Source organism: Pangasianodon hypophthalmus, chromosome 13 (assembly GCF_027358585.1).
Source record: "Pangasianodon hypophthalmus isolate fPanHyp1 chromosome 13, fPanHyp1.pri, whole genome shotgun sequence".
Taxonomy (NCBI): Eukaryota; Metazoa; Chordata; class Actinopteri; order Siluriformes; family Pangasiidae; genus Pangasianodon; species Pangasianodon hypophthalmus.
Window position 1 is genome coordinate 3,413,534 of NC_069722.1, and position 26,466 is coordinate 3,439,999.

The following is a 26,466-nucleotide window of genomic DNA, read 5'->3' on the forward strand; positions in this document are numbered from 1 at the left end:
ACTGCATGTGAGGAAACATGACGAAGTGCCCTCTAGGGTTTCACTGCATGTGAGGAAACATGACGAAGTGCCCTCTAGGGTTTCACTGCATGTGAGGAAACATGACGAAGTGCCCTCTAGGATTCCACTGCATGTGAGGAAACATGACAAAGTTCCCTCTAGGGTTCCACTGCATGTGAGGAAACATGACGAAGTGCCCTCTAGGGTTTCACTGCATGTGAGGAACCATGATGAAGTGCCCTCTAGGGTTCCACTGCATGTGAGGAAACATGACGAAGTGCCCTCTAGGGTTTCACTGCATGTGAGGAAACATGACGAAGTGCCCTCTAGGGTTTCACTGCATGTGAGGAAACATGACGAAGTTCCCTCTAGGGTTCCACTGCATGTGAGGAAACATGACAAAGTTCCCTCTAGGATTCCACTGCATGTGAGGAAACATGACGAAGTGCCCTCTAGGGTTTCACTGCATGTGAGGAAACATGATGAAGTGCCCTCTAGGGTTCCACTGCATGTGAGGAAACATGACGAAGTGCCCTCTAGGGTTTCACTGCATGTGAGGAACCATGATGAAGTGCCCTCTAGGGTTCCACTACATGTGAGGAACCATGATGAAGTGCCCTCTAGGGTTCCACTGCATGTGAGGAAACATGACGAAGTGCCCTCTAGGGTTCCACTGCATGTGAGGAAACATGACGAAGTTCCCTCTAGGGTTCCACTGCATGTGAGGAAACATGACGAAGTGCCCTCTAGGGTTCCACTACATGTGAGGAAACATGACGAAGTGCCCTCTAGGGTTCCACTACATGTGAGGAAACATGACGAAGTGCCCTCTAGGGTTCCACTACATGTGAGGAAACATGATGAAGTGCCCTAAGGGGTGCCTACTAGGAGGTGTCTTGTTTAATTTTTCCCCCTGCCTCTCAGGCAGTCTGTGTCTACCCCTGAACAAGAGTCAAGCTGAGCTGTTGACATTTCTATTTTGAATTGAGAACAATTGTTTACGAGAAAGTCAGCGAGATCCCGTCATCCAAGAGTTTGTGAGCAGAACACAACCATCGCAAACTGGTAAAAACTTAATTCTCCTGAAAACTATAAATATGTTGATGTTTATTATCAGTATTATTATTATGATTATTATTATTATACTCACCGGATCTTTGACGGTCGGGGAGAAGAGCGGCAGCTGGTCAGACATGCAGGACAGGATGAGGGAGATTGATAGCAGAGCGTAGTAAATGTAGAATGTGGTGTATCTGAAGATGTTTACTGATGCAGGCTAAAGGGGGAAAAAGAAACATAAACCGTTAAAAGAGCAACCACAAAGGAAGCCCCTAGCAACCAATTGGAATACCACAGCAACCACCCAGCAACATCCTAGCAACCACCCGGAATACCATAGCAACCATATAGCTAGCCCCTCGCAACCACATAGGAACCATGTAGCATCACCCACGCAACCTCATGGAATACCAACGCAACCACCTAGCAACACCGTAGCGACCATCTGATAAACCATAGCAAAAGCCTAGCAACACCCAAGCAACCTCTGGGAATACTAACGCAACCACCTAGCAACACCTTAGCGACCACCTGATAAACCATAGCAAAAGCCTAGCAACACCCAAGCAACCTCTGGGAATACTAACGCAACCACCTAGCAACACCTTAGCGACCATCTGATAAACCATAGCAAAAGCCTAGCAACACCCAAGCAACCTCATGGAATACCAACACAACCACCTAGCAACACCGTAGCTACCACCTGATATACCATAGCAAAAGACTAGCAACACCCAAGCAACCTCTGGGAATACCAAAGCAAACACCTAGCAACACCTTAGCGACCATCTGATAAACCATAGCAAAAGCCTAGCAACACCCAAGCAACCTCTGGGAATACCAAAGCAAACACCTAGCAACACCTTAGCGACCATCTGATAAACCATAGCAAAAGCCTAGCAACACCCAAGCAACCTCTGGGAATACTAACGCAACCACCTAGCAACACCTTAGCAACCACTTGGAACACCACAGCAAACACGCACGAGTACCCTATCAACCACCTGGGATCCACTAGAAAACAACAAGCAAACCCATAGCAACCCCATAGCAAACCCATAGCAACACCTTAACAACCACATGGAAAACCCTAGCAACCGTTTAGCATGACCGGGAGATTTGGGTAATGTTGATATGGTGAAGTTTTCTGTAAGTACATGTTTATTTATCATTTACAGAAGGAGACTCCAGTGACAACGCTTTGTAACTTTGAGTTTTCCGACACAGGATAGAGGACACTGTGCTTCCGGTTTCTCTGAGCTTCTTTATTAACTTCTAAAGAAAGTGAGGGAAAGATTGTTTGTAGCTACAACATTACTGGCTACTGTCAGCATCCACGGTCCCGTGTCCATAATTTTATTACATCAACCATCAACAGGGTGAAGAAATAAAAACGGAAAGTAAGTGGACGTGACTTCGTGAAACTCACCTCATCGAGCGCCTGCAGGATTTTGGAGCGAAATGTGAACGTAGCACAAACTAAAGCGATGAGCCAGAAGTTCAGCATCACTCCGGAGGACTGGACTCCCTTCATCCGCTCGTACTGGATGAAAAACGTAGCCAGCAACTGTTAAAAACACAAACACACAAAATTTAACTGTGACTACATGACCTGTGAACAATCAAAAAAAAAAAAAAAAGATAAGTAAGGAATAAAACACTTGGTGGCGTGCTGTTACGGGAAAACAATCAACGACAGGGTGGTGTGATCAAGCGGAGGTTCCACTACCACTTCCAAGTTTCTTATTTTCCAATAACAGCATGTCCCGAAGTGTTTTACTCCTCTTATACCACAGCAACTTCACAAGCTACAGTATCTCTGTGTTTTTATTTAATAAAGAACACCATGTCATACTTTTTATCCATTTATAGTTACACTACTGTTGTGGAATGTCATCGTTACCCTCACCAGCCTCCTGATCTTAATAAGACAAAAATAAAAAACGCAGCTTGTCACGTTTCCGAGAAACCGCGAAGTGTAAACTCCCGACTGTCTGACGGTTACAAAGCGCTGACACTGGAGACTCCTTCCACAAAAGTTAAGTAACCGTATCCTGACAGAAAACTTCACCGTATCAACAAGTGTAAGTTTTTCTTTGTTTAATAGTGACATCTATCTATTATTAGACTTAAGATTAAGTGGATCGTCCGCCGTACAAGTCCCTGTCAATGAGCTGTTACTATAGCAACGATTACGTATTAAAGCGAGCGCATTAATATAAAACTCCAGCTGTAGCGGCTGTAGAAAACTAATCTACACCTTCTGACCAATCAGATTTGAGAACTCGGTGCTGTGGTATAAGTGATCTTATGATGTATACAATACACGACTGAGGAGAATGTGGAGTTATAGGTGGGATGTGCACGTGCGTGTGTGTGTGTGTGTGTGTGTGTGTGTGTGTGTGTGTGTTAAGGATGTGCCCGCGTTTGGTTTTCGTGCAGATCTCACAGGTCTCACCATGGTGATGCCGAGCAGTGTGGGACTGACTAGGTAAACGGGAGCGACCGCAACCCCGTGGCCTCTTTCCCATAAAGAGTAGAAAACATCTGACCAGCAGATAATCCACAGCAGTAACCCAGTGACCTTCAAGGAGAGGAAGGAAAAACACTGTGATAAGGAAGGTCTTAAACAAACACTCGGATATAGATGAGAACACAGGGGTTACTCCTGATACACAAACACACACACACACACATGCACACACAAAGGTCACTGAAGAGAAACAAGTGTGTGATTATATACAGTGTATACTGGCCAGTATACTGTACTTGCATCTGATTATCAGTAACAAATATAATATTATCTTTAACTGAAAGAATGTAAGTGTGTGTGTGTGTGTGTGTGTGTGTGTGTGAGAGAGAAATATGAGAATATTAAGGAAAAAATAAGAAACCTCATTTATTGCTTATTTATTACACTGGATACGAACAAAATGATTCGTTAATCTTCTCAGAAACGTTTATGCAAGAAATGTGGTACTCATGAAAAGCTAGTTTGTTCAGAAAAACGTTCATCAACGTTCAACGTTCTACGTTTCGCTCCTGAGTTTGTGAAAATTTAAGTTCAAATCGTATAACTGGCGAGGCGTTAAAAAAAAATTCCAACAAGTAATAGAGGAAAATAAAAATGCTGCTTTTGGTATGTAAATATTTGACAAATTCAAATAATATTCAAAAACTCTATTGCACTAAAGTGCTGAAATTCCCACTTCATGTAAAAACCGCATCTTTTCCATAGAACAACCAGAAATAAGGAACTGATTTGAGCTGATTTGCATATTGCACACACACTCGCGCACACGCGCACGTTTAAACCAGGAGTGCGTTTGAAAAATATATGAATGTATCTCAGACATTTTCACACACACACACAGTCATTTCTCAGCTTTATAACCATGATATGCTGATATGCAGTGCATTATGGGTAATACACACTGGTAATGTCACTTCAGAATCAACAGAACCTGGATAATTTACTTTGACGTACACGTGCTTTTCGTCACGGCATTCTGTCACACATTCATACTCACGGTTTTGGCTTTATTCAGGCGGCTCATACAGATGTAGCCGCGATTGTGGCTTTTGAGGTACAGGAAGTAAAAGGGTGCGAACAGCCAGAGGTAGAAACACGGGATCCAGATGAGGATCGTGTTCTGAAAACACTGCGTCACGTCTGGGTTTTGAGAGCGCCATGTACGGTTCCAGTCCTGCAAACACACACCAAAAAAAGATGACGGTTGTCCTTTCAGTCAGACCTGTAAACTAAATCCAGTTTATTATTTTATCAAAAAGTACTTGCTGAAAATCTATATGATGAGAGTTTACATGTTGAATGAGTTCCACAGACAAGCAGCTTTTAAAAGAACACACAACGCCTTAAACACCCACTCATCAAGCAAGGTTTGGGGAAAAAAAAAAAAAAAAAAAAGTGTCTTCTAAACCCCGTTTGTCTTTTTCACATGTTCATCTCTCTCTGTCTGAGTGTTTGCCCCTGTGTGTCTCTCTGTCCCATCCGTGTCTCTTTGCTCATCCGGCTTTGTGTCAGTCTTTGTCCCTGTCTGCCCTCGTCCGTCTCCATCTTGGTCTCTATTCACCCCTTTCTGTCTCCAACCGATTTGCTCTGCCCCTGTCTATCTCAGTCTGTCTCTCTCTCTGCCCCTGTCCATCTCAGTCTGTCTCTCTCTGCCCCTGTCCATCTCAGTCTGTCTCTTTCTCTCTCTGTCCCTGTCCATCTCAGTCAGTCTCTCTCTCTCTCTGCCCCTGTCCATCTCAGTCTGTCTCTCTCTCTCTCTGCCCCTGTCCATCTCAGTCTGTCTCTCTCTCTCTCTCTGTCCCTGTCCATCTCAGTCTGTCTCTCTCTCTCTGCCCCTGTCCATCTCAGTCTGTCTCTCTCTCTCTGCCCCTGTCCATCTCAGTCTGTCTCTCTCTCTCTGCCCCTGTCCATCTCAGTCTGTCTCTCTCTGCCCCTGTCCATCTCAGTCTGTCTCTTTCTCTGCCCCTGTCCATCTCAGTCTGTCTCTCTCTCTCTCTGTCCCTGTCCATCTCAGTCAGTCTCTCTCTCTCTCTGCCCCTGTCCATCTCAGTCTGTCTCTCTCTCTCTGCCCCTGTCCATCTCAGTCTGTCTCTCTCTGCCCCTGTCCATCTCAGTCTGTCTCTTTCTCTGCCCCTGTCCATCTCAGTCTGTCTCTCTCTCTCTCTGTCCCTGTCCATCTCAGTCAGTCTCTCTCTCTCTCTGCCCCTGTCCATCTCAGTCTGTCTCTCTCTCTCTCTCTGTCCCTGTCCATCTCAGTCTGTCTCTCTCTCTCTGCCCCTGTCCATCTCGGTCTGTCTCTGTCTGCCCCTGTCCTTCTTCATGTACGTTGTTGTCATTCTGAGCCTGTCCTTCTTCATGTCCCTCTTCGTCTTTCTACTCATGTCCTTCTTCATCTTTCTATCCCAGTCCTTCTTTGTGTCCCTTGTTGTCTTTCTACCCCTGTCCTTCATCTCCATCTTTGTCTTTCCATCCCTGTGCTTCATGTCCCTCTTTGTCTTTCTACCCCTGTCCTCCTTCACATCAATCGTTGTACTTCTACCCCGTCCTTTCCCTCTTTGTCTTTCTACCCGTTCTTCTTCATGTCCATTGTTGTCTTTCTACCCAGACCCTCTTCATGTCCCTGTTTGTCTTTCTACTGCTGTCCTTCTTTGTGGCTCTCTTTGTCCTTCTGCCCCATCCCTCATTGTCTTTCCACTCCTGTCCTTCGTCATGTCCCTCTTTGTCTTTCTACCCCTGTCCTTCTTCATGTCCATTTCTGTCTTTCTACCCAGACCCTCTTCATGTCCCTGTTTGTCTTTCTACAGCTGTCCTTCTTTGTGGCTCTCTTTGTCCTTCTGCCCCATCCCTCATTGTCTTTCCACTCCTGTCCTTCGTCATGTCCCTCTTTGTCTTTCTATCCTGTCCTTCATGTCCATCATTGTCTTTCTGCCCCATCCTTTTTCATGTCCCTGTTTGTCTTTCTGCCCCCATCTCTCAGCCCCATCTGTCTCCTTCTGTCTCTTTCCACCCTTGTCTGTCTTCTTCACCGTTTGTCTTCCTGTTGGTCTCTGTCTCTCTTCCCAGTTATCGTCCATCATTGTCCCAATCGCTCGTTTGTTTCCTCTCTGTACATTTATCTGGATAATACAATTCTAGTAAAAAAAGACACGAAAGCAAAATCATACAAATAAACAACAGCAAGAAAGAAAAGCCTGTGAGTGGAGCTGGAGCAGGTGAGGAGGGCTTTAACGTGTCGGAAAGAGACGCTTTAACGTGGTGTATAAAACAGACGGGTCGAGCTGAGAGGTTCTTCAGGAATGAAACGAGAAGCAGTGAAGAAAATGAAACAGAGCGCTGGGGTTAGAATAATCACAGCGGTGAGCTGAAAGTGATTATTTGTGGCTGAGATCTGAGGATTTACACAACCTGCCAAGCGTGTAAACAGCTCTTTAAAACCATCATCACAAACAACTTCCAGAAAATGGCTGACTCTGTGAAGGAGACAAACTTTCCACATAAACACCTCCATCCCAGATGAACACAAGGACCGAGGACAATTTAGACAAACTATACACACATATGCAACATTAATAAACCCTATAATATTACTCTGAGACTCTTTAAAGTGAACATTTTAGTTTATTAAACACTGTTTTCTCTATTACAGCTACAGCCTTAAACAACATGGATGTACAGTGTACAAGTCTTAATGGTTTTAATATGTGAATGTATTACTGAAGATTTAGTGTTTACTTTAGGAAAGATTAAATTTTAAAAGATTAAAAGAGCTCACGTGACACTGATATCATTATGAGAATAATAAATAATTTGGTCATTGTTTATAAACAACAATAATGATGATGATGATGACACTTAGGCTTGGTGTGTCATCATGATTTCAGCCTCAGCATGATTTGCTAACTAGCTAACTAACTCTAAGAAAGTAAGTTAGGAAGCTAATCTCTAAAACAATATGCTAATAAGTATAATAAATAACTAAACGCGGTCACGTGCGGTGGAATACGGCGCCGCCATTTTACATGTTGTCTATAAACATACTGTGGTGTATATACATAAGGGTCCGTTAATTAGCATTAGCATTAGCATGATTTAACCGGCATTCGCAGGTTTGAAAAGCTTAGCAGTTTCAGCACCGAATGCTCCAGGGTTTCTCACGGAGTCTACACACGGACTCACCCAGATGGGGTCGGAGGAGTCAGAGGAACCCGCGCTGCAGAAGCGGTCCATGTCCGAGAGCTGCGTGGGAGCGCGTCCGCTTTCCCTCAACACCGCCGCGGCTTCAGGTTCATCACCTCCCCGCTCACCCTTATGGGCTTCCGCAAAACGGGCGCGCTCAGGAGGCCGGGTTCTTTCCCCAACCGTTTTACGGATCAAGCCACGCCCTCTTCCGAGGAATCTGCGCTGTGATTGGTCTTCCTCGGCTTATTCTTCTGCGCGCTGATTGGACAGTGCGCTCGAAAGGCTTTTTTTTTTTTTTTTTTGGTTGTTTATTTTCTTTGAACGAGGTGCAGTAGTAAACACCTGAGCGCGCGCGCCAGAGCTTCCTTCCAGAGTTACATTCAATAATTTCAATAAAAGGACAATAACATAAATAATCACATATAATAATAATAATAATAATATATGTATGTATGTATGTATACATAAAATGTGAAAGTAGTAACAGAATTAAAACTCTGTTTAATTTTTTTAATCTTTTTTTCAGAATTTATTTAGTTTATAAATTATTAAGTTTATTGAAGATATAAACAACGTATAATAGTTATTGTGATTTAATTATTGAGAGTTATTTTCTGTTTAATAATAATAATAATAATAATAATAATAATAATAAAAGGAGCATTTAATTGTGTAATCATTATTCTTTTTAGAATTTATTAACAATTTATTTAAGGTATAATATATATATAATACATATATAACAGTTTAATTATTAAGGGTTAATGAATAAATTCTTTTGTCATTTTTGCTTTTGGAAACAACAACAACAACAACAAACAACAATACTAATAATAATAAGGAAAAGAAGAAGAAGAAGAAAAAGAATTGTATTTAATTGTTTTTGTTGTTAATCTTTTCAAACTTTGTTTAGAATATAACACACATAATGTATAATAGTTATTTTGATTTAATTATAAAGGGTTAATGAATACATTATATCAGTTTGGGTTTGGAGACAAGAAGAAGAAGAAGAACTTTATTTATTTGGCTAAATTTTAATATTTTCAGAAATTATCAACCATTTATTTAAGCTATAAATTACTTATATTAGTTTTTTATTAATAATTATTAAGAGATAATCCTTTGTGGTCATTTTCATATTCTGTTTGAAAAAAAAAATCATTTTAACTCATTTTTAAGAGTTATTAATAAATCCATTTTTATAATAAGAGATTTAATAATATTATGTATCCACGCAGCAGTTAACTACATTTTATGAAGAAGTGAAAGTGTACTCCATGATCATTATCATGTTTATGATTTATGATTTACATTTCCCCTCAAACCACTTTTGCATATCAGAAATCAGAAATCAGAGTATTTGTGTGAGGATTAATAAACACTGCCATCTACTGGACACCTTCAGCAGCTTTCACTTCATTTACTTCTACAAAAGTTTTACAGAATTATTCACATCCTTCATGAAAACAAGGAACATTAATAATAATAATAATAATAATAATAATAATAATAATAATACATGCAATGGATGACGGTTTGTCCATAAACATACAAGAACACATAAAACTGTAGGCTGGTTGCAAAATTATTGGCACCCACACAGGTAATATTTGGTGAAGTCTATCCTGGAGAGAAGGAGAATCCAGTAAGATAGAGAGGAGACTCATTATAATCTCCTTTATAATCTCAGGTTTGTAAAACATCAAAGTTTGTGTCCTGCAACACTTTCTGTTTCGGACGCAGAAGTCATGACTCGACCAACAAGACGTCTTCACACCTTAACAAGCTGCTGTGAAAAAAATCCAGCCCAGTTTCACTGATCCATCAGCACACTACACACTGTGTTTATGGGGATTGTTTTATATTCAGTCCTTTTTTTTCTTTTTTTTTTTTTTTTTTAACCCAACATGCCGATGGTGTGTCCCCCTTCTGATAAAATTCAGTGAAGCTCAGGAGCAGAATGATCACATATCTAATTTCTCACAAATGTTTAACATTTCCAGACTTTATTTTATCATTATATATATATATATATATAATGTCTCTTCTTGTGCTTAATAATATTTTTCATTATTATGCATGTTTTAGATCCATTACTAGACTTTTGGACATCAACAATCATTGATTAACTTTCCTGATTTTACACGAGTCATATTTCATCACAGGCAGCAATAACATTTCTGGAGGCTGAAAGAAACTTAAAAGCATGAAAATGAATATCATTAAAAATGGAATTTATTTTCCATCTTATACATGTACAGGACTGTGCAAAAGCCACATGTAAGGAAATGCTATAAAGCAAAGACGCCTTCAAAATCAATGAGAAATATTTCTACATTTAAACAAATCCACTATAAAGACCAGCAGACAGTAACAAAATAAACAAAGTGAATATTGTGCTGAAGTTTGTGTCTTTAAAAAAGAAAAAGCAGCAGTAGTCTCAGGTACGAGTCGTACAGCTTCATAAGCAAACGGTTCTTCTAGAGACTTAGTCACACTTCCTTCTGTTTTTGTAAATCATTCCTGACAACAGAAATACTTTTTTTTTTGGTCTGAAAAGTGGTCTATACTGTAATGCATTGCTTTTGGAATAGTAATGTTTGGAAATCTAAAATGTTTTTATTTTTTTCCCTGATTAAATAATGTAAATCTCATAAAATAAAAATCTATATCATAATTTGAATTACAAAAAACTTCGGATGCCTGAGACTTTTGCACAGTACTGTATAAGATTTGGTGTTGTAAACTTTTTTTTTTTTTTTTTTTTTTTTTTAATAAAAAGCATCTATGCATAATTATACGCATTATGATACTATTGAGCATCAGTGTGTTGAAGAATGACTCATTTTTTTCTAACATTGATGTCAAACATTGACATTGACTCAAGAAGCTTCCTTCCAGATGAAACACACACACATTTTATATATATATATATATATATATATATATATATATATATATATATATATATATATATATATATATATATAAATATATATATATACACACACATACATACATACTGACAATATATTTACTGATTAAATATCAGTAAATATCAATCAGATACTGATTAAAATATCTTTCACTCATGCATTCATCTCTCAGTAAGCGCTTTTATCCTGGTCAGGGTTGAGGTGGAACCGGAAACTATCCCGGGAACACTGGGTGAGAGGCGGGAATACATCTTGGATGGGATGTCAGTTCATTGTACAGCAACACACACACACACACACACACACACACACACACAGAGTCGCCAGTTCACCATGCTTTTGGGAGGTTGGAGGAAACCTGGAAAACCAGAAGGAAACCTGGAGAAGATTTAAAACTCCACAGACAGTATTCCAAGCTCAGGATCGAACAAGGGCCCTGGAACTGTGCTAAACGCGCGCACACACACACACACACACACACACACACACACACACACACACACACACACACACACACACACTCACATACACTTAAACATATCATACATCATGTTTTCACTAGTGCAGGAAGGAGACTCGAGTCGTTTTTGTTTAGTAAGACGTTTATTCTGCACATCTGCTGACGCAACACTGGTTTTACATGAACATGAGAATCTGCTGTGTTTAATCCAAACTGCATCTTAAAACTCAACCCATCTCTCACCGACCGTGTGATTTAAACACCTGATCAACAGCAAAAAGGCAAACAGACAAACCTGTAACGAGTCTTTAGTGATTAACGGGAAATGTAAACATGTAACTATGTCCTTGATCTTTCTGTCTATCGATCCATCCATGCATCATAACTCCTATATTAGTAGAGAAAACAGCACGTACGAGCTCCTCTTTACATTTCTAATTTTAACATAAAACACTTGTAGCCTTCACTGAAGTATTTAAATCATAACTACACTACAGAGATACCGCATACAGGAAACGTTTCGATTTTGGTCCATTTCTTCAAATTTACATCCCGGACAAACTGCAAGAAAGAAAAACAGGAAGGCTCTGGACTCATTTACTGGAACATTTTATAAAGAAATGTCCCAAAAATCCTAGCGCTCTAACAAGGCTTCTCATTATCGCTTACTCCAGCTTTAAAACGGAGAAATGTCTGCGTTGTCCTACAGAGCTACTGAACTCTGATTGGTCAGAAGGTGAATGATTTTCTATAACAGCATCTCTCGTTCTAATACTCTATCGTTTCTATAGTAACAGCTCATACACAGAAACTTGTGCAACAGACAACAGACTTTGGTGCTGCACATGAACTGATTAAAAATCGTAAGCAATCGTTGAAACGGGGGAGAAAATTTTCTTTAACATTTATGGAAGGAGTCTTTTTTTTTTTATCTTATTAACTTCGAGAGAGGAAATATCTTGTTTTGTCGACGTTTCACAACATTAAACGAGACATCATTCTTTAATAAATAAAAAAAATCGTCATTGTTAGTAAATTGCTGTGGTGTAAGAGGAATAAAACACTTAAAGCACAACAGCGCACCCAAGTGTTTTATTTCTTATATAGACTCAGATTAACCCTCTGCTGTAAACGCTCTCTCTTCTAGCGACTCGTGTCTCTCTATAATGCAGCATCTGTTCTCCGTCTCAATTTTCCCCGAAGAACGCAACTCGAAACTAATCCTAAGGCACAGGTTCGTGAAATTGCAGCAAAGACACAAACACTTTAACATTTCACATCAGCAAAAGCTCTTTAAAATAGAAAGTTAGTGTCACATCAGCCACGTAAAAGCCATTACTGTACATGCTCAGGAGCAAAAGATTAAATCTAACATGTAAAGGGTTCTATGGTTCATCCCTAACAGAACCCTGATCCTCTGTTAAGCAAGCGAGAACCTAACAATCATCAACGCTTTGTACATGTGTGCAATATGACAACGTGATAAATTTATACAATCATTTACCATTTCTATATTTTGAGCGCATCCTGAGTCTCCTTAGTGCTTTTATACCACTGACGTTGTTGCTGTAACGACAAAAATGTGTTTTTCTTTCCCCTCATGTTACATTTTAAGCAATTTATTTCTAAAAATTTTTTTCTTAACCTCCCACTCATAACATGAAGCGTCTGTTCCAACTTGTTATCCAGTGACAAAATTAAAATATCTTGACGTCATGTTCGCTAACGTACAGGAACGTGGCTCGGCTACGAGTGCCCCAAAAAGGGCAGGTGTGTCACTGACGCAAAGCAACAACATTTCGAAACGTTATTCCTAACCAGCTAAAGCTAAAGCTCCTTGCACCAAACCTCTAATTGTTCGTTAGAAGACATTTTGCACACAAACCCATATGGCAATATTGCAGTCCGTACGTTTGAGCTGCACTGCACAGTTTAGTGTTTCCTGCTCTCTCTCTCTCTCTCTCTCACCCACACACACACACACACACACACACCTGAGTCATCTCATTTGCATGAAGATGTGTTCACCTACAAGGTAACAGCTAAACGAAGTGTATAGCTTTGTGCGGAGTTGTTCGTTGTCTCTGATTCGATAAAATGGACACACCGACGTCACCTTAGAGCGCCATCTTAGAGCGCCATCTTAGAGCGCCATCTTAGAGCGCCACCTTAGAGCGCCACCTTAGAGCGCCACCTCAGAGCGCCACCTCAGAGCGCCACCTCAGAACCAAATTATTTTCATCCCCAGTCACTCATATGCCTCAGACTCAGTTAGGACTTTGAACAAGGAAATATTGATTAAAATTATAACCTAGCTGTAATTTCTTTCCAAAACGTAACATCTTAAAAAGCTACAACTTAGCCAGGTTAAACATATGGCTATAATCTCCCCTTGCTTATCAGGTAATTCCGCCTTGTAGCTCCAGTGCAGAATTAAAGAAGCAAACTACACACACCAGACATGTCTCACGTGAGAGACTGCATTCAGGCTAAAGGGGAAATTATTTATATTTCTTAAATGTATTAAATCTGAGGCATTAGAATAACATTTCCTACTGATAATCTCATTTCTTACTTCCATCTTTGACCGATTTTCACCCTATTAGGTCGTGAAACAGATCGTAGAGCAGAAAACCACCCAAACTGTGCAGTGCTAATATCCATTTCAGATATTTTCAATGTAAAAACAGTGAAAAATAGATATGTATATATCAGGCTGTAAATATAGACAAAGTTAAAAAAAAATAAAATAAAATAGAGAGGGATTAACCCTCAGTTAACAGTAGTAATAAAGCAGAGACGAGCTCACACACTCCAAATGCAAGAGTGTTAAACCCTTAGTCAGCCGGAGGCATGCATAGAAGAGTCCAGAACAATCACACACACGATGGAGAGAGAGAGAGAGAGAGAGAGAGAGAGAGAGAGAGAGAAAAAAGCGTCAGTCACACCACCATTTTGGGTCCAAAATCCAGGCGCTTCACCATCCTGTAAAATCACAAGAAGAAAAGTATTAGAGAGAGAGAGAGAGAGAGAGAGAGAGAGAGAGAGAGAGAGAGAGAGAGAAGATGACAGCGAAGATCTCAACAAAGAACAGACTAATTCTTGCTTTGGTGTAAAGTTACAGTTTCACCTTTGACACTCAAAACTCCTTCCGTAAATGTTTAATAAACGTCTCCTCACAGAAAACGTCACCATATCAACGATTACACGCATTTTTAGTCCGTTTATGTAGCGCATCTGAGCGCATCAGATATTAATAAACATTTGCGGGAGATTCTGAAGTGACGTGTTAGGAAAACATCAGCTGATGGAATATCTTACAGAAGAACGTGTTCCAGAAACATGTAGAATATTCGTTTGTACACAGCAGGCCTCACTTATCACGCTGGATTTATTCATAAATCCAAGAAATTTGATATTCGTGAAAATCCGTGTAAATTCAGGAAAAATGTCCGTATCCTACTCCTGAGTGTGTGTGGATTTACGCTTAGGAACACTAACTAACGTAAACCTCGATTTGATCGACTTCAAATCACATAATTCGCATGTGTTACTGCACTTTTATATCTGGAATATACTGTTGAGTTTAAAGTGCTTATTTTTATTATGTTTACAGCGTCATCATATATTATTAAATATTTTTATTGGCATCAAGATGAGTCAAATAATAAATTCCACTTCTGTTTTTTAGCCTTTACCCTGATGATTCATTTCGTGCTCTGAGCTGTCTGCGCACTCGACCTTTTATGGAGTTTTGTGGGCGTCACTAAATGCAAATGAGCTGTGTCGAACGTGCTTTGCATGTTGCGGGTGATCAACATACACACGCGAGTACGAAGAAACGAAACGTTTGTAGATCAGATCTGGCTTAAGCAAACATTTACACACAACTTTCCTAAAAGATTTTTCGGCGAATAACGACTACTTCAGCAAGCTTAAGTTTTAGTGTGTGCGTCTCACTCACCCCTCAAACAGACCGTTAGTGCTCGACTGGTTCTCTAGTGCTTCTCTCGGCGTGTTGTGCGAGCTCTGAGCCATCGCCGAGCGGCTCGGCGTTCTCTCCTGGACCTGCAGCTCTCTGCACGACGCCAGCTTCGACTCCAAATTCTGAAACACGCACGCAAACAAACAACAAGGTCATAAAAACAGAAGTATTGACCCATGATGAGCTGTGCAGTTAGTCATTACATTTATTCATCTCCTTCACACAAAACCTGAGAGTGTAGGACAAGAAAACACAAAAACAAATGCAGATCAAAGTCAGTAAAATTGTCATCACTTAATTAAATGTTTATTATTATTATTATTATTATTAGTAGTAGTAGTAGTAGTATTATTATTAAGCTAGTTGACTTACGCCGACTTTCCTCAGCAGCTCTCCTACGATGTTGAGAGCGGAAATCCGTGCTGACGTCGTCAACGGCGTCCCAGTAAGACCTTCAACTGAATCACACACACACACACACGTCATCACGAATAATCGTTCATCAGAACTTCAGTTTTACCGCAAAAAAAAAAAAGATTAAGTCAATTCCATCCTCATTAAACATGGGAAGTTTAAGTTGATACTGTGATTCAGTGTTTGTGTGTGTGTGTGTGTGTGTGTGTGTGTGTGAGGTCTCACTCCTGCTGTAGGAGGACGGCGGTGTGTGAAACGTGCTCCCGGGGCCCGCTGCTGCTCTGGGCGGTGTAGTGAGGAGTGAGGAATGAGCGGACGGAGCGTGTGACGGCGTCGACTCCACCTTCTCTCCGTCTACTGAAAGGCTGAGGGACGGTTTACGGTCCTGCTTCTGTTTCACAGCCAGCTCCTGCCTCAGATCTACACACACACACACACACACACACACACACACACACACACACACACACACACACACACACCAAGAGTAAACAGTCACATGACTTACACAAACATTACTAAAAGAACATACGCAAAAGCATAATCAGTGACAGACGAACAATATTCATCTCCTAGACGAATGAAATTCACCACATGGCTCAAAACACTTTTTTTTTTTTTAATTACTTCATAAAGAGCTTTTTAATAAGACTCTGAATGTAAAGCTAATTAAAATTATTTCCTAAAAGTTAAGCTAATTAATAGGAGATGACAGATACTGATACTGAAACCAATATCGATACCAACCTGATATTCTTTTCTTTAAAAACTGTCAAGTTTTAAAATGACAGTTGTTTTAATTTTTTTGCAAACTCCTTCAGTCCCACGGCGAATGTAATAAATATAATAAAGTTAAAATACAATAAAATCAATCCAAAAATAAACAAACAAATAAACAATCTTTTTATGTGTAAATGTTTCCAGTTCCAACAAATTCTTGTCCAAATCCAATTCCAATCTTTTCCATTTGTTATAAGATCAGATTTAATTTGTTTTTTTCCCCCCCTCTGATATCCGATCTACATTTTACCGTCTAATTAAAATACGCAGCGTACATAAACATGAAATTTAAAAGCCACCCACACAATAAAAGTAGATAAATATATGACTTCTGCATCCTGTAACACAAACTGGACTATAACTGGACTATAAAAGTCATAAAAGCCTAAACACGTGAAAATTCCACATTCACAGTGAGTGGTTGTTCCTCGCAGCTTGTGTGTGACGCTCCACACAGGAGAGTCATCGTTTTGTTGACGTTCCCGTGAAGCTGTGTGTAAGAGCAGCGTTAGGAGCTCACCTCGAGCTTCATCCTTCAGTCTCTGCACCGACTCCAGCAGATTCTCCTTCTCGTCCAGCTCGCTCTCCAGGAAAGCGTTTCTCTCAATGACGTGGTTCATCCTCTGCTCGAAGTCCTCCAGAGACATGATGGTGGCCCTGAGAGAGAGAGAGAGAGAGAGAGAGAGAAAAAAAAAAAACAGTAGTTTAAAGAACCACAAACATGCTCAAGCACACCGCAGTAAACTCACACAGGGCTTTACAACAACAAGCCTGTACTGAGTGTAAATGAGGTTTTAATCCCAAATCGTCCACTTCTCCTTTATCATCAACAGAGGTGCAACGGATCATAGATGATCCGTGATCCGTACGGACCGGGCCCCACGGTTCGGCACGCATGTGATCGTAGAGTGAAAGTTTATCATTTGCTGGTGTTTTTTGTCTTGCCAATTTACACATTCGAGCAATTTTAAACCATTCACGGGGAAGAGAACTCGAATCGGGACTGTTTTCTAGCGAAAGAGGGAGGCGCGATTCAGACAGCATGTGAACACCGAATTGATTCCTCTTTGCGCTTGAACGGACACATACACACAAAGTTATGTTGAAATACCCGTTTTGGCAAGTATTCTAGTAAACACAGTCGGTTAACCGAAAACGTTAACGGCTGAGAAAGAAACAGGATGTGTGTCAGGACTAGGTCTGTGCATTTGCTATTAAAGAGACAGCAGCCTATAAATAATCTGCTTCTGTCTGCTAATCAAACACCACCACAGCTTTAACAAAGATTAATCTGTACGTAACTTATGCAGTGAGCACTACTGTGCTATTTTACACTTCATTATTACATTTCTGCACCTGAATACTACTGTTACTGCCTTTATCTGTAACTTTGTTATTCATCTATGTCTGTAATTGTGTAATTGTTCTTGTTTTATTACTGACATTATTAGTTAAGCGAGTGGTTTTTGCTGTGGTATAGAAGTATTTAAATTAAGCTTTCAGTAATAAATGAAAAGCAATTTTTTTTTTTTCCTGATCCAATCCGTGACTCAAAATCCGTAATATGATCCGAACTGTGACTTTAGTGATCCGTTGCACCACTAATCATCAAGTAACGCCAGAACTCTATAACGCGTCGTAATGGATCACGGCGTTTCTTGTTTCTCGCGCACCTTTTGGCTCTCTCCAGGTCATCGTTGGCCTGCTCCAGCTCTCTGATGTACTTCTGTAACTGGTCTTTGATGGCGGTGGTCTCGGCTAACTCTCCCTCCAGGGCAGAAATCCGTCTGTACGTCTCCGAGTGCTGCGCCTCGTACTTCTCCTAGAGGAAAAAAAAAGACATGCAGTTTGCACTTACACTTACACTACAACACTAAACTGATGGCTTTAAACTTTCACGCAGCTCCAGTGAGCAAAATATAGAAGTAAACATGTTCTTGCTGATTAAGAACATTTCGGAAAAAAATTGTTAACCACTTTAGCAGGCTGGTTACAGTCACGCTGCGTTTGACTAAACCTTAAACTCAATATTGAATTTCCGACCTCCAATTCGGGAAGAAAAAAAAAAAAGAAACAGGAAACATCCCCTCAACTTGGAATTCCTATTCAGAAACTCGGGACGGTCTCCTTAATCCCGAGTTCAGCAAGTAACACCGAATTAAAAAACTGCTTGCCGATCAGATTTGTGCTTCGGAGCTTTTATACATGATGCAGACGTGGGCTTTGTAAATATTCAGTGACCCACACTGACCAGCAGACGTCTCTCGAGCACATAATCAAAAGGGTTTTTTTTTCAACACCTAAAATTAAATTTAATTCCTGTCCAGTCCAACAATCAAGGAAATAAAATACACACATATACACACCAGCAGTTACGTCTGAGGACGAGGAAGTGCAACCTAAGAGTTTTATCAAGTTCATGTGAATCAGATAGAGCTGAATATTTCCCCTCGCTGAACACTTTATATACCATTTAACGTTGTATTACTGAGAATTTTGATATGGGATGACTATAAATATATCTCTTTAAATGTATCTGGTGCATTTAAGATCCCAGATCAAACTGATGCTCATATACTGCTGTTTTCCTACAGAGAGAAAGACCTTCCAGACACACACGCAGTCATCAGCTGCTTCTCAGGCTCTCAATCAACCCTGTTGTTTTCCTCTGACTGTGTGTCCCGCTCACTAACCGCCTACGTAATTAAAAACACACACACACACACACACACACACACACACATTAAATTAACTCCTCACAACTGAAAGTATTTTTGTGCTAAAAGCACAAATGAATTCGCACACGAATAGGTCACACACGAAGGCGTGAGGGAGTATCATCCAAAAGGAAAACAGCACAATCGGAGCGCAAACATCGAACAACGGCCCCTTTTTACCCAAATCTGTATTCACGGCACTTTAAACCGATGCATCGTGTTTCCAGTTTTTATTTATTCCACAAAATCCAATCGCATGGCTCCAGCTGCCGAAAGTCTCAGGACACTTTCACACACACTATTCAGCTGTGTTTCCCTCATCAGTGCGGTGAACTTGGGATAAGAGATAAGAGCATGTAATAAATAAATAAATAAATAAATAAATAAAGACACACTTGGCAACTGAGACCACCTTGAGAGAGAGAGAGAGAGAGAGAGAGAGAGAGAGAGAGAGAGAGAGAAACATAAAGATAGACAGACAGGGACAGATAGAGTGAGAGACAGACTAAAAGAAGAAGAGAGAGAGAGAGAGAGAGAGAGAGAGACATAGAGAGAGACAGACAGGGACAGAGAGTGGGAGATAGATAGACAGAGACACAGAGAGAAAGAGAGAGAGAGAGAGAGACAGACAGGGACAGAGAGACAGACCCAAAGAGGACGAGAGAGAGACATAAAGAGAGACAGACAGGGATAGATAGAGTGAGAGACACATAGACAGAGACACACAGAGTGAGAGACAGACTAAAAGAAGAAGAGAGAGAGAGAGAGAGAGAGAGACAGACATAAAGAGAGACAGACAGGGGCAGAGAGACAGACCCAAAGAGGAAGAGAGATGTACAGAGAGACAAAAAGAAAGAGACAGACTGAAGCAGAGACAGCCAGACAGAAAGAGACAAAGAGAGACAGAGGTAGAGAGAGAGCCAGAGACAGACAGAAAGGGAGAGACAGAGAAATATAAAGATGGAGACAGAAAGATAAAAAGACAGACAGATAGAGGGAAGGGGGGGGAGAGAAAGAGAAAGACAAACAGAGAGAGAGAGACAGAGGAAGGCAGACAGGGAGGGAGAGAAAGAGAGAGAGAGAGAGCAATAGAGACAGACAGACAGACAGACAGACAGATAGACAGATAGACGGTCTCAGTCTCCTTCCATCAGAACCCTGAGGCAGGGTCGTCTAATCAGGTGGACGGAAAGGGTCTCAAGCTGAACTATGCCTCAGTTATAAATATATCTGAGCACCAGAGATCGTGTGTGTGTGTGTGTGTGTGTGTGTGTGTGTGTGTGTAAAATTGTTGTTGAGAAAATTACGCTTTCAGCAAGAAAAATACAGAAGCGCTGCTGAGAACTCTCACCACATGTTTTTTGCAAGTAAATTATTTTTAGTCGCTGCAGACCAAGCGCTCGTGTTACTCAGTTCACAGGCAACAACTAAAACAACAAACGTTTCACTTCAGCCGCGCGGCCACCGAGGCACGTGTGCGTTACCCTGAAGGGGAATTATTTTTAAATATTTAAATACTTTTAATATTTCCCAGCAGCAGAAAGCAGTAACTATAAACAAAAACACACAGTTCTGTCTGAGTGTGTTTAAGAAATTGTTACTTTATGAACTACGTAAAGCATTGAAGATAATCTGTGACAAAAATATTGGCCTAAGCTCCGCCCCCTCCTATTTTTTTCCCCGAGGACATTTTCATCCACGCCCTCCACACACACACACACACCTAAGCAAACGTTTCTGTTGTCGTTGTTGAGTCCTGTTTAAATCTGTGCAGCATGGAACTCCATCAGATCAAACAGGAAACAAAACAAAAGTATCCCTTTCACTGGGAATCACACTGAGCAAACAAACCAATACGCAATAAAACAGCCTCTGTTTCTAGAATAAATATTCATTCACACTCAGATTTTTAAAAAAAAATGTGTGTAATCATGGATACTATGAAACACAGAGGCATTTATTCAGCCTTTGCAGATCTCAAGCCGCTCTGCTGCAGCCTAACGTTAATAATATAACCGTTTTAGATTTCCAGAGAGACCACAGTCCCTGTTTTCTATTGGCTCGCGTGGATTCACAGGTCGAAATTTACTAAAAGCGAGCGCGAGAGCAGAAGCAACTGCACGTCTTTCACTTCTTTCCCCTTCAGTGAAATGACGTTTCTACTGGGTGAACTTTACTGCAGTTTCATATGACCGCTGTGTTCTCCTGTATCACCATAGCAACAAGTTTAAAGAGGAAAAAAGAAGAAAGAAGAAAAAAAAAAAAAAAAAAAAAAGACTGTTATGGTTAAACCGTAGACCTGGCACTCCTAGAACACCGATTACAGAACATCTGGACTCCTATAACACCGATTACAGAACATCTGGACTCCTATAACACCGATTACAGAACATCTGGACTCCTATAACACCGATTACAGAACATCTGGACTCCTATAATACCGATTACAGAACATCTGGACTCCTATAACACCGATTACAGAACATCTGGACTCCTACAACACCGATTACAGAACATCTGGACTCCTATAACACCGATTACAGAACATCTGGACTCCTATAACACCGATTACAGAACATCTGGACTCCTATAACACCGATTACAGAACATCTGGACTCCTAGAACACCGATTACTGAACATCTGGACTCCTAGAACACCGATTACAGAACATCTGGACTCCTACAACACCGATTACAGAACATCTGGACTCCTACAACACCGATTACAGAACATCTGGACTCCTATAACACCGATTACAGAACATCTGGACTCCTATAATACCGATTACAGAACATCTGGACTCCTACAACACCGATTACAGAACATCTGGACTCCTACAACACCGATTACAGAACATCTGGACTCCTACAACACCGATTACAGAACATCTGGACTCCTATAATACCGATTACAGAACATCTGGACTCCTACAACACCGATTACAGAACATCTGGACTCCTACAACACAGATTACAGAACATCTGGACTCCTAGAACACCGATTACAGAACATCTGGACTCCTATAACACCGATTACAGAACATCTGGACACCTACAACACCGATTACAGAACATCTGGACACCTACAACACCGATTACAGAACATCTGGACTCCTACAACACCGATTACAGAACATCTGGACTCCTACAACACCGATTACAGAACATCTGGACTCCTACAACACCGATTACAGAACATCTGGACTCCTACAACACCGATTACAGAACATCTGGACTTCTATAACACCGATTACAGAACATCTGGACTTCTATAACACCGATTACAGAACATCTGGACTCCTATAACACCGATTACAGAACATCTGGACTCCTACAACACCGATTACAGAACATCTGGACTCCTATAATACCGATTACAGAACATCTGGACTCCTACAACACCGATTACAGAACATCTGGACTCCTACAACACAGATTACAGAACATCTGGACTCCTAGAACACCGATTACAGAACATCAGGATGTGTATAATACTGATAAACAGTGATGGTGATGTATCGTCCGACCCGTACCTTGAATCCTTCCAGTTCCGCTCGTAGCCGGTTGTTGGTCGTGAGGAGGTCTCGGTTTCGCACTTCACACTGCTTCAGTTCGGTCTCCAGTTCGGCTTCGTAATCTCGACTCATCTGCTGGAACTCCTGCAGCTCGTCTCGAGCCTCATCAGCCCTGAAAATCACGATACATTTTGCGTTTAACACGATTTTCAACAACTAAAGAACACTTAGAGTCAATAAAAACACGTAACATATAAACTAGCGCAGTATTCAGATGAACACAAAATGCAGACTGAAGCGCTGCAGAAGGAATTTAAGTTGATAAATTATAAATTTTATTTTAAAAAAAATGCTACACATTACACACTCAGGTCGAAGACAGAGTCTTGGCAGGTTGTAAGCACGTGTCAATCAGCAGTGTTTTATAATATTACTGTAAAATTTAACGTAGAGATAAAGTCTGTTCGGTCTGATATTTAGGAGGACGCTGTCTTTTAAAGATCCTTATCTGGAACATTTTTTTTATTCCTTCGATTAAATTCAGCACAAAATGAGCTGACAGTCTAGCTAATGTTAGATATCTATAGGAGATGTTTGATAAACTCAAATGAAACGCTGTAATGATTTCAAAATATTCATCTTTTGTAAAAAAAAAAAAATAATAATAATAATAAAATAAAAAACTAAATTTGCAGTAAATCTGAGAAATGTTTTCCCGCAGCACCTCTGCTGGTGCTGAGCCGCTCTCTCCTTCCAGTAATCCCTCTCTTCTTCGACGGACGAAAACATCGGAGGTTCGGAGTCACTCATTTCTGTCCAGGACGATCAGACGGTTCTTCTGGAACAGACAGAATAAACATGTCTTCGATATAAAGGAAGTAAAATAGACGTCATTAGAAGTTCAGATGAAATGGCTTGAGAGCTGTGCTTTGCTTCTGTACGTTGACGTTGAAACAGGAAGTCACAAGAGCGACGGTGTGTGATGTCATTTGACTGATTTACACGACAGCCAATAGCGTTCGAGATCCGCCCCGCCACGCCGCCGCTGAATCTACGCAGCCTCGATAATAGTTCAGTGAACTAGCGAAACACGTACAGCGAAAGGTTTAACGAGAACCGTGGAGGATTTCTCACTTCCGAATACACCTCGGTTAACCGGGACGGTATCCTAGGCGACGAGACGCCGCGTGTTTCTGCAGTTACGGCGTAAAACGTTTGCGCCGAGATCGACGAGAACGACAGCGTCACATCGTAGATAAAACTATATGACTGACTCTTACTGACGTAATCGTGTTCTCGATCATTCTGAGGAGGCGACATTACGTCACTGAACGCGCCTCTGAAAAGGTCACATGACCACCAACTCGCACAAACTCCACCCTCTTCCACGTGAATAAACTCCAAACAGTCGTTGGACAGGATCGGCTGGAGTTTATTCATTTCTGAACAGGACGGAGTTCGCGAATATTACGCACTGACGAACCACGTTTGCTGAGAAACAACTGCTACTCTTGAGGAAGACACGCCCCCGGGAGGCGGGACTTCTACTTTCTAGAGAGCGTTTAATTGGACGAACGTAAGACTAGTACAGGATGAGTCACTGAAACTGAAAATCATTTCCCCGTAAGTGACAAAGTATCAAATTAAGAAACTAAAGTATCTCTATAACTATTTTTCTGGTCTGAAACACCAATTTTGATTTCCGAGGCACGTTCACGTAAAAGTTTGGTGCACTAATGACAGAAAATCATAAAATATCCACTTAGAAATTTAAAAATAAGTGTATATTAAATTATTTTCAGTTAATTCCTAAACTCCAGGCTGACATTTAAACCAGATGTTTTCACACTATTAAACTGAGGCAGTACAGACACTTATGAGTAAATCTGACAGGTTTAAAAGAGAAACATAGAGAAAATATACTCAAAAACTTCAGCTGGTAATTTTAATGTCCAGTTAAAACTGTTTTTCTTTCTTTAAAAAAAAAAAAAAAAGGTGTAATACAACATTACTGCACTTCACCACCATTCTGACTAATTTATAACTCTTGTGATTTAGACTACATCTCTTTAATACATCATGGCTCACAGTTTTAGCAACTTTGTGTTTAATTTTTTAAATACTTAATACAGTTAAGTGACTTTCTAGATTAAAAGATTCAGACTTGTCTCAATTTAAGTCTCAACACTAAAAACTACGGATTTTTTGTTTAATGTTTGATAGTAAGCGTAAGTTAAGACTTTAAGAAGACGTTTTATGTAGTCAAGTTACACCAATTTTGGTTAAAATCGTATTTATTGTATTTAGTTACAGTTTTTTTGTCAGTTAAACCGCTGCTGTAAAACTGTTAGCCGTTGAAGCTAAAGACGCGCTCGCGACTTACCAAAACTTTACAAATTTTCCCGACTTCTGCTTTGACGCCCAAACCTGAACAAAAAAACAGAAACCTCTTCTGGTTTTATATTCCTGATCAGATTTAGGTTTTAATACTGTTTTAGAGATAAGAATTTTAAAAACAAGACAGTAAAAATCCAGACACTTTTACACAATAGAGAAAAAAAAACCGCTTCGATTCAATTCTTCTCCTAGAATCTGATGTCCGCTCGTGCGACGACTGAAACACTGCCGCGTGATCCTGCGAGCTTCACTTCATACGCGAGAAATATCACGACAACTCCATGGCTTGGAGATCGACCAATGTTTGTTCCCTTCCTGGTTGACGTCAAGAACGATTGTCATTGGACCGTTCGTAATGCGGTGTCATTCAGGGGAGAGATTTGATTGGTTAGATCAGCAGCAAAAAGAAAAGCGGTTACAGACGCCGGCGTAGTTTTTATATTTTTATTTATCAATTATTTTATCAGAATCGGGACTTATAATGAACAGCTTAGCAGCGACAAAATAATTTGTGAGTGAGATAACATTATTAAAATATAATAAGTTTAATATTATAATGTTTGTATATATATATATATATATATTAGAATATAAGAATATAATTGGAATTTTAAAATGATTAATAATATATAATAAATATGGTTAATATTATGATAATAGAATCATATAACAAGTTACCTAAATATAAAAAAAAAACCGGTATGAGAATTTAGAAATTATTATAACATTATGACATTATGACAATTATATTCAGAAATTATTTAGTGACATATAGCACTTTGTACACACAGATTTAAACCATTGTTTGCTATGAACCTCATTTTTTCCAGATAAACATTTTTTCCTTTATATGATAGATAGATAGATAGATAGATAGATAGATAGATCATATTTATTTATAGCTTATCACTTTCAGTCTAAAAGTGCTGCTTATATAGTGTCTCTGTTGAATAAATTCAGCATTCAGGTGATATTAAACTACTGAATCCTGAAGCCTGTTTTAAATAACAACATTGACAAAGTTACAAAGATTCAAAACACAGCAGAAAAGGTAGTAATGTGAAATGTGAGAGATCTTTATGCGATATGACAGGAAAAAGAGAGTCACCTACATAAGATTCATTCTGAATTTCATTAGTTATACTTCAAAACTCTTGTTCATGCTCATGTGGACTTTTCGCATTAGACTTTCCCAGAAGGCCTTGCTGCTAGTGACTCGTTTCAGTGAGTCAGAACATTTGATTCAGCTCACCAAGAAGAGTCGACTCTTTCGGTCATTGCCAGTTTTTTTCAAATAAACAGGACAAAGTTTGGGATATTATGGACAGTGATTGTTCTTCTGTTTTTAACTATGGAGGATTTAATAAAGTCTCACACTTGCCTACTTCTACAAAAAGGAAGGAAAACAAAAGGCTTAATTGTAGGAGTCGACTCAAAACTCCGAATTAGAGAGTCGATTCGTTCGGATAAAACGAATTTCCTTTCAAA

The 26,466-nt window shown here is 40.0% G+C and overlaps 2 protein-coding genes across 4 annotated transcripts in view; both read right to left on the reverse strand.

The window, feature by feature from the left end:
- The window catches only part of abcc1 (ATP-binding cassette, sub-family C (CFTR/MRP), member 1), a 41,356-nt gene extending 33,428 nt beyond the window's left edge, over nucleotides 1-7,928 (reverse strand). For both annotated transcript variants that reach the window (XM_026916046.3, XM_053239430.1), the window contains exons 1-5: nucleotides 7,769-7,928; nucleotides 4,590-4,766; nucleotides 3,518-3,643; nucleotides 2,489-2,626; nucleotides 1,151-1,276 (exon numbers count right to left, since the gene is read on the reverse strand). In XM_026916046.3, coding sequence (XP_026771847.2) covers nucleotides 1,151-1,276; nucleotides 2,489-2,626; nucleotides 3,518-3,643; nucleotides 4,590-4,766; nucleotides 7,769-7,819 — 618 coding nt within the window. In that variant the 5' untranslated portion in view covers nucleotides 7,820-7,928. The remainder of the gene's footprint in view (nucleotides 1-1,150; nucleotides 1,277-2,488; nucleotides 2,627-3,517; nucleotides 3,644-4,589; nucleotides 4,767-7,768) is intronic.
- A 3,366-nt stretch (nucleotides 7,929-11,294) lies between these two features.
- On the reverse strand, nucleotides 11,295-25,261 carry nde1 (nudE neurodevelopment protein 1). 2 transcript variants are annotated; one of them, XM_034310009.2, is made up of 9 exons: nucleotides 24,965-25,261; nucleotides 23,306-23,416; nucleotides 22,600-22,753; nucleotides 18,023-18,171; nucleotides 16,870-17,006; nucleotides 15,795-15,989; nucleotides 15,528-15,613; nucleotides 15,135-15,277; nucleotides 11,295-14,155 (listed from the first exon to the last, which is right to left on the reverse strand). In XM_034310009.2, the coding sequence occupies exons 2-9, from the start codon at nucleotides 23,389-23,391 to the stop codon at nucleotides 14,113-14,115; spliced, it is 993 nt and encodes a 330-aa protein (XP_034165900.2). In that variant the 5' UTR covers nucleotides 23,392-23,416; nucleotides 24,965-25,261; the 3' UTR covers nucleotides 11,295-14,112. The 2 variants fall into 2 exon arrangements, with proteins under 2 accessions (XP_034165900.2, XP_034165899.2); XM_034310008.2 differs by having other exon boundaries at nucleotides 23,306-23,419; nucleotides 24,965-25,260.
- Between the last annotated feature and the right edge of the window lie 1,205 nt (nucleotides 25,262-26,466).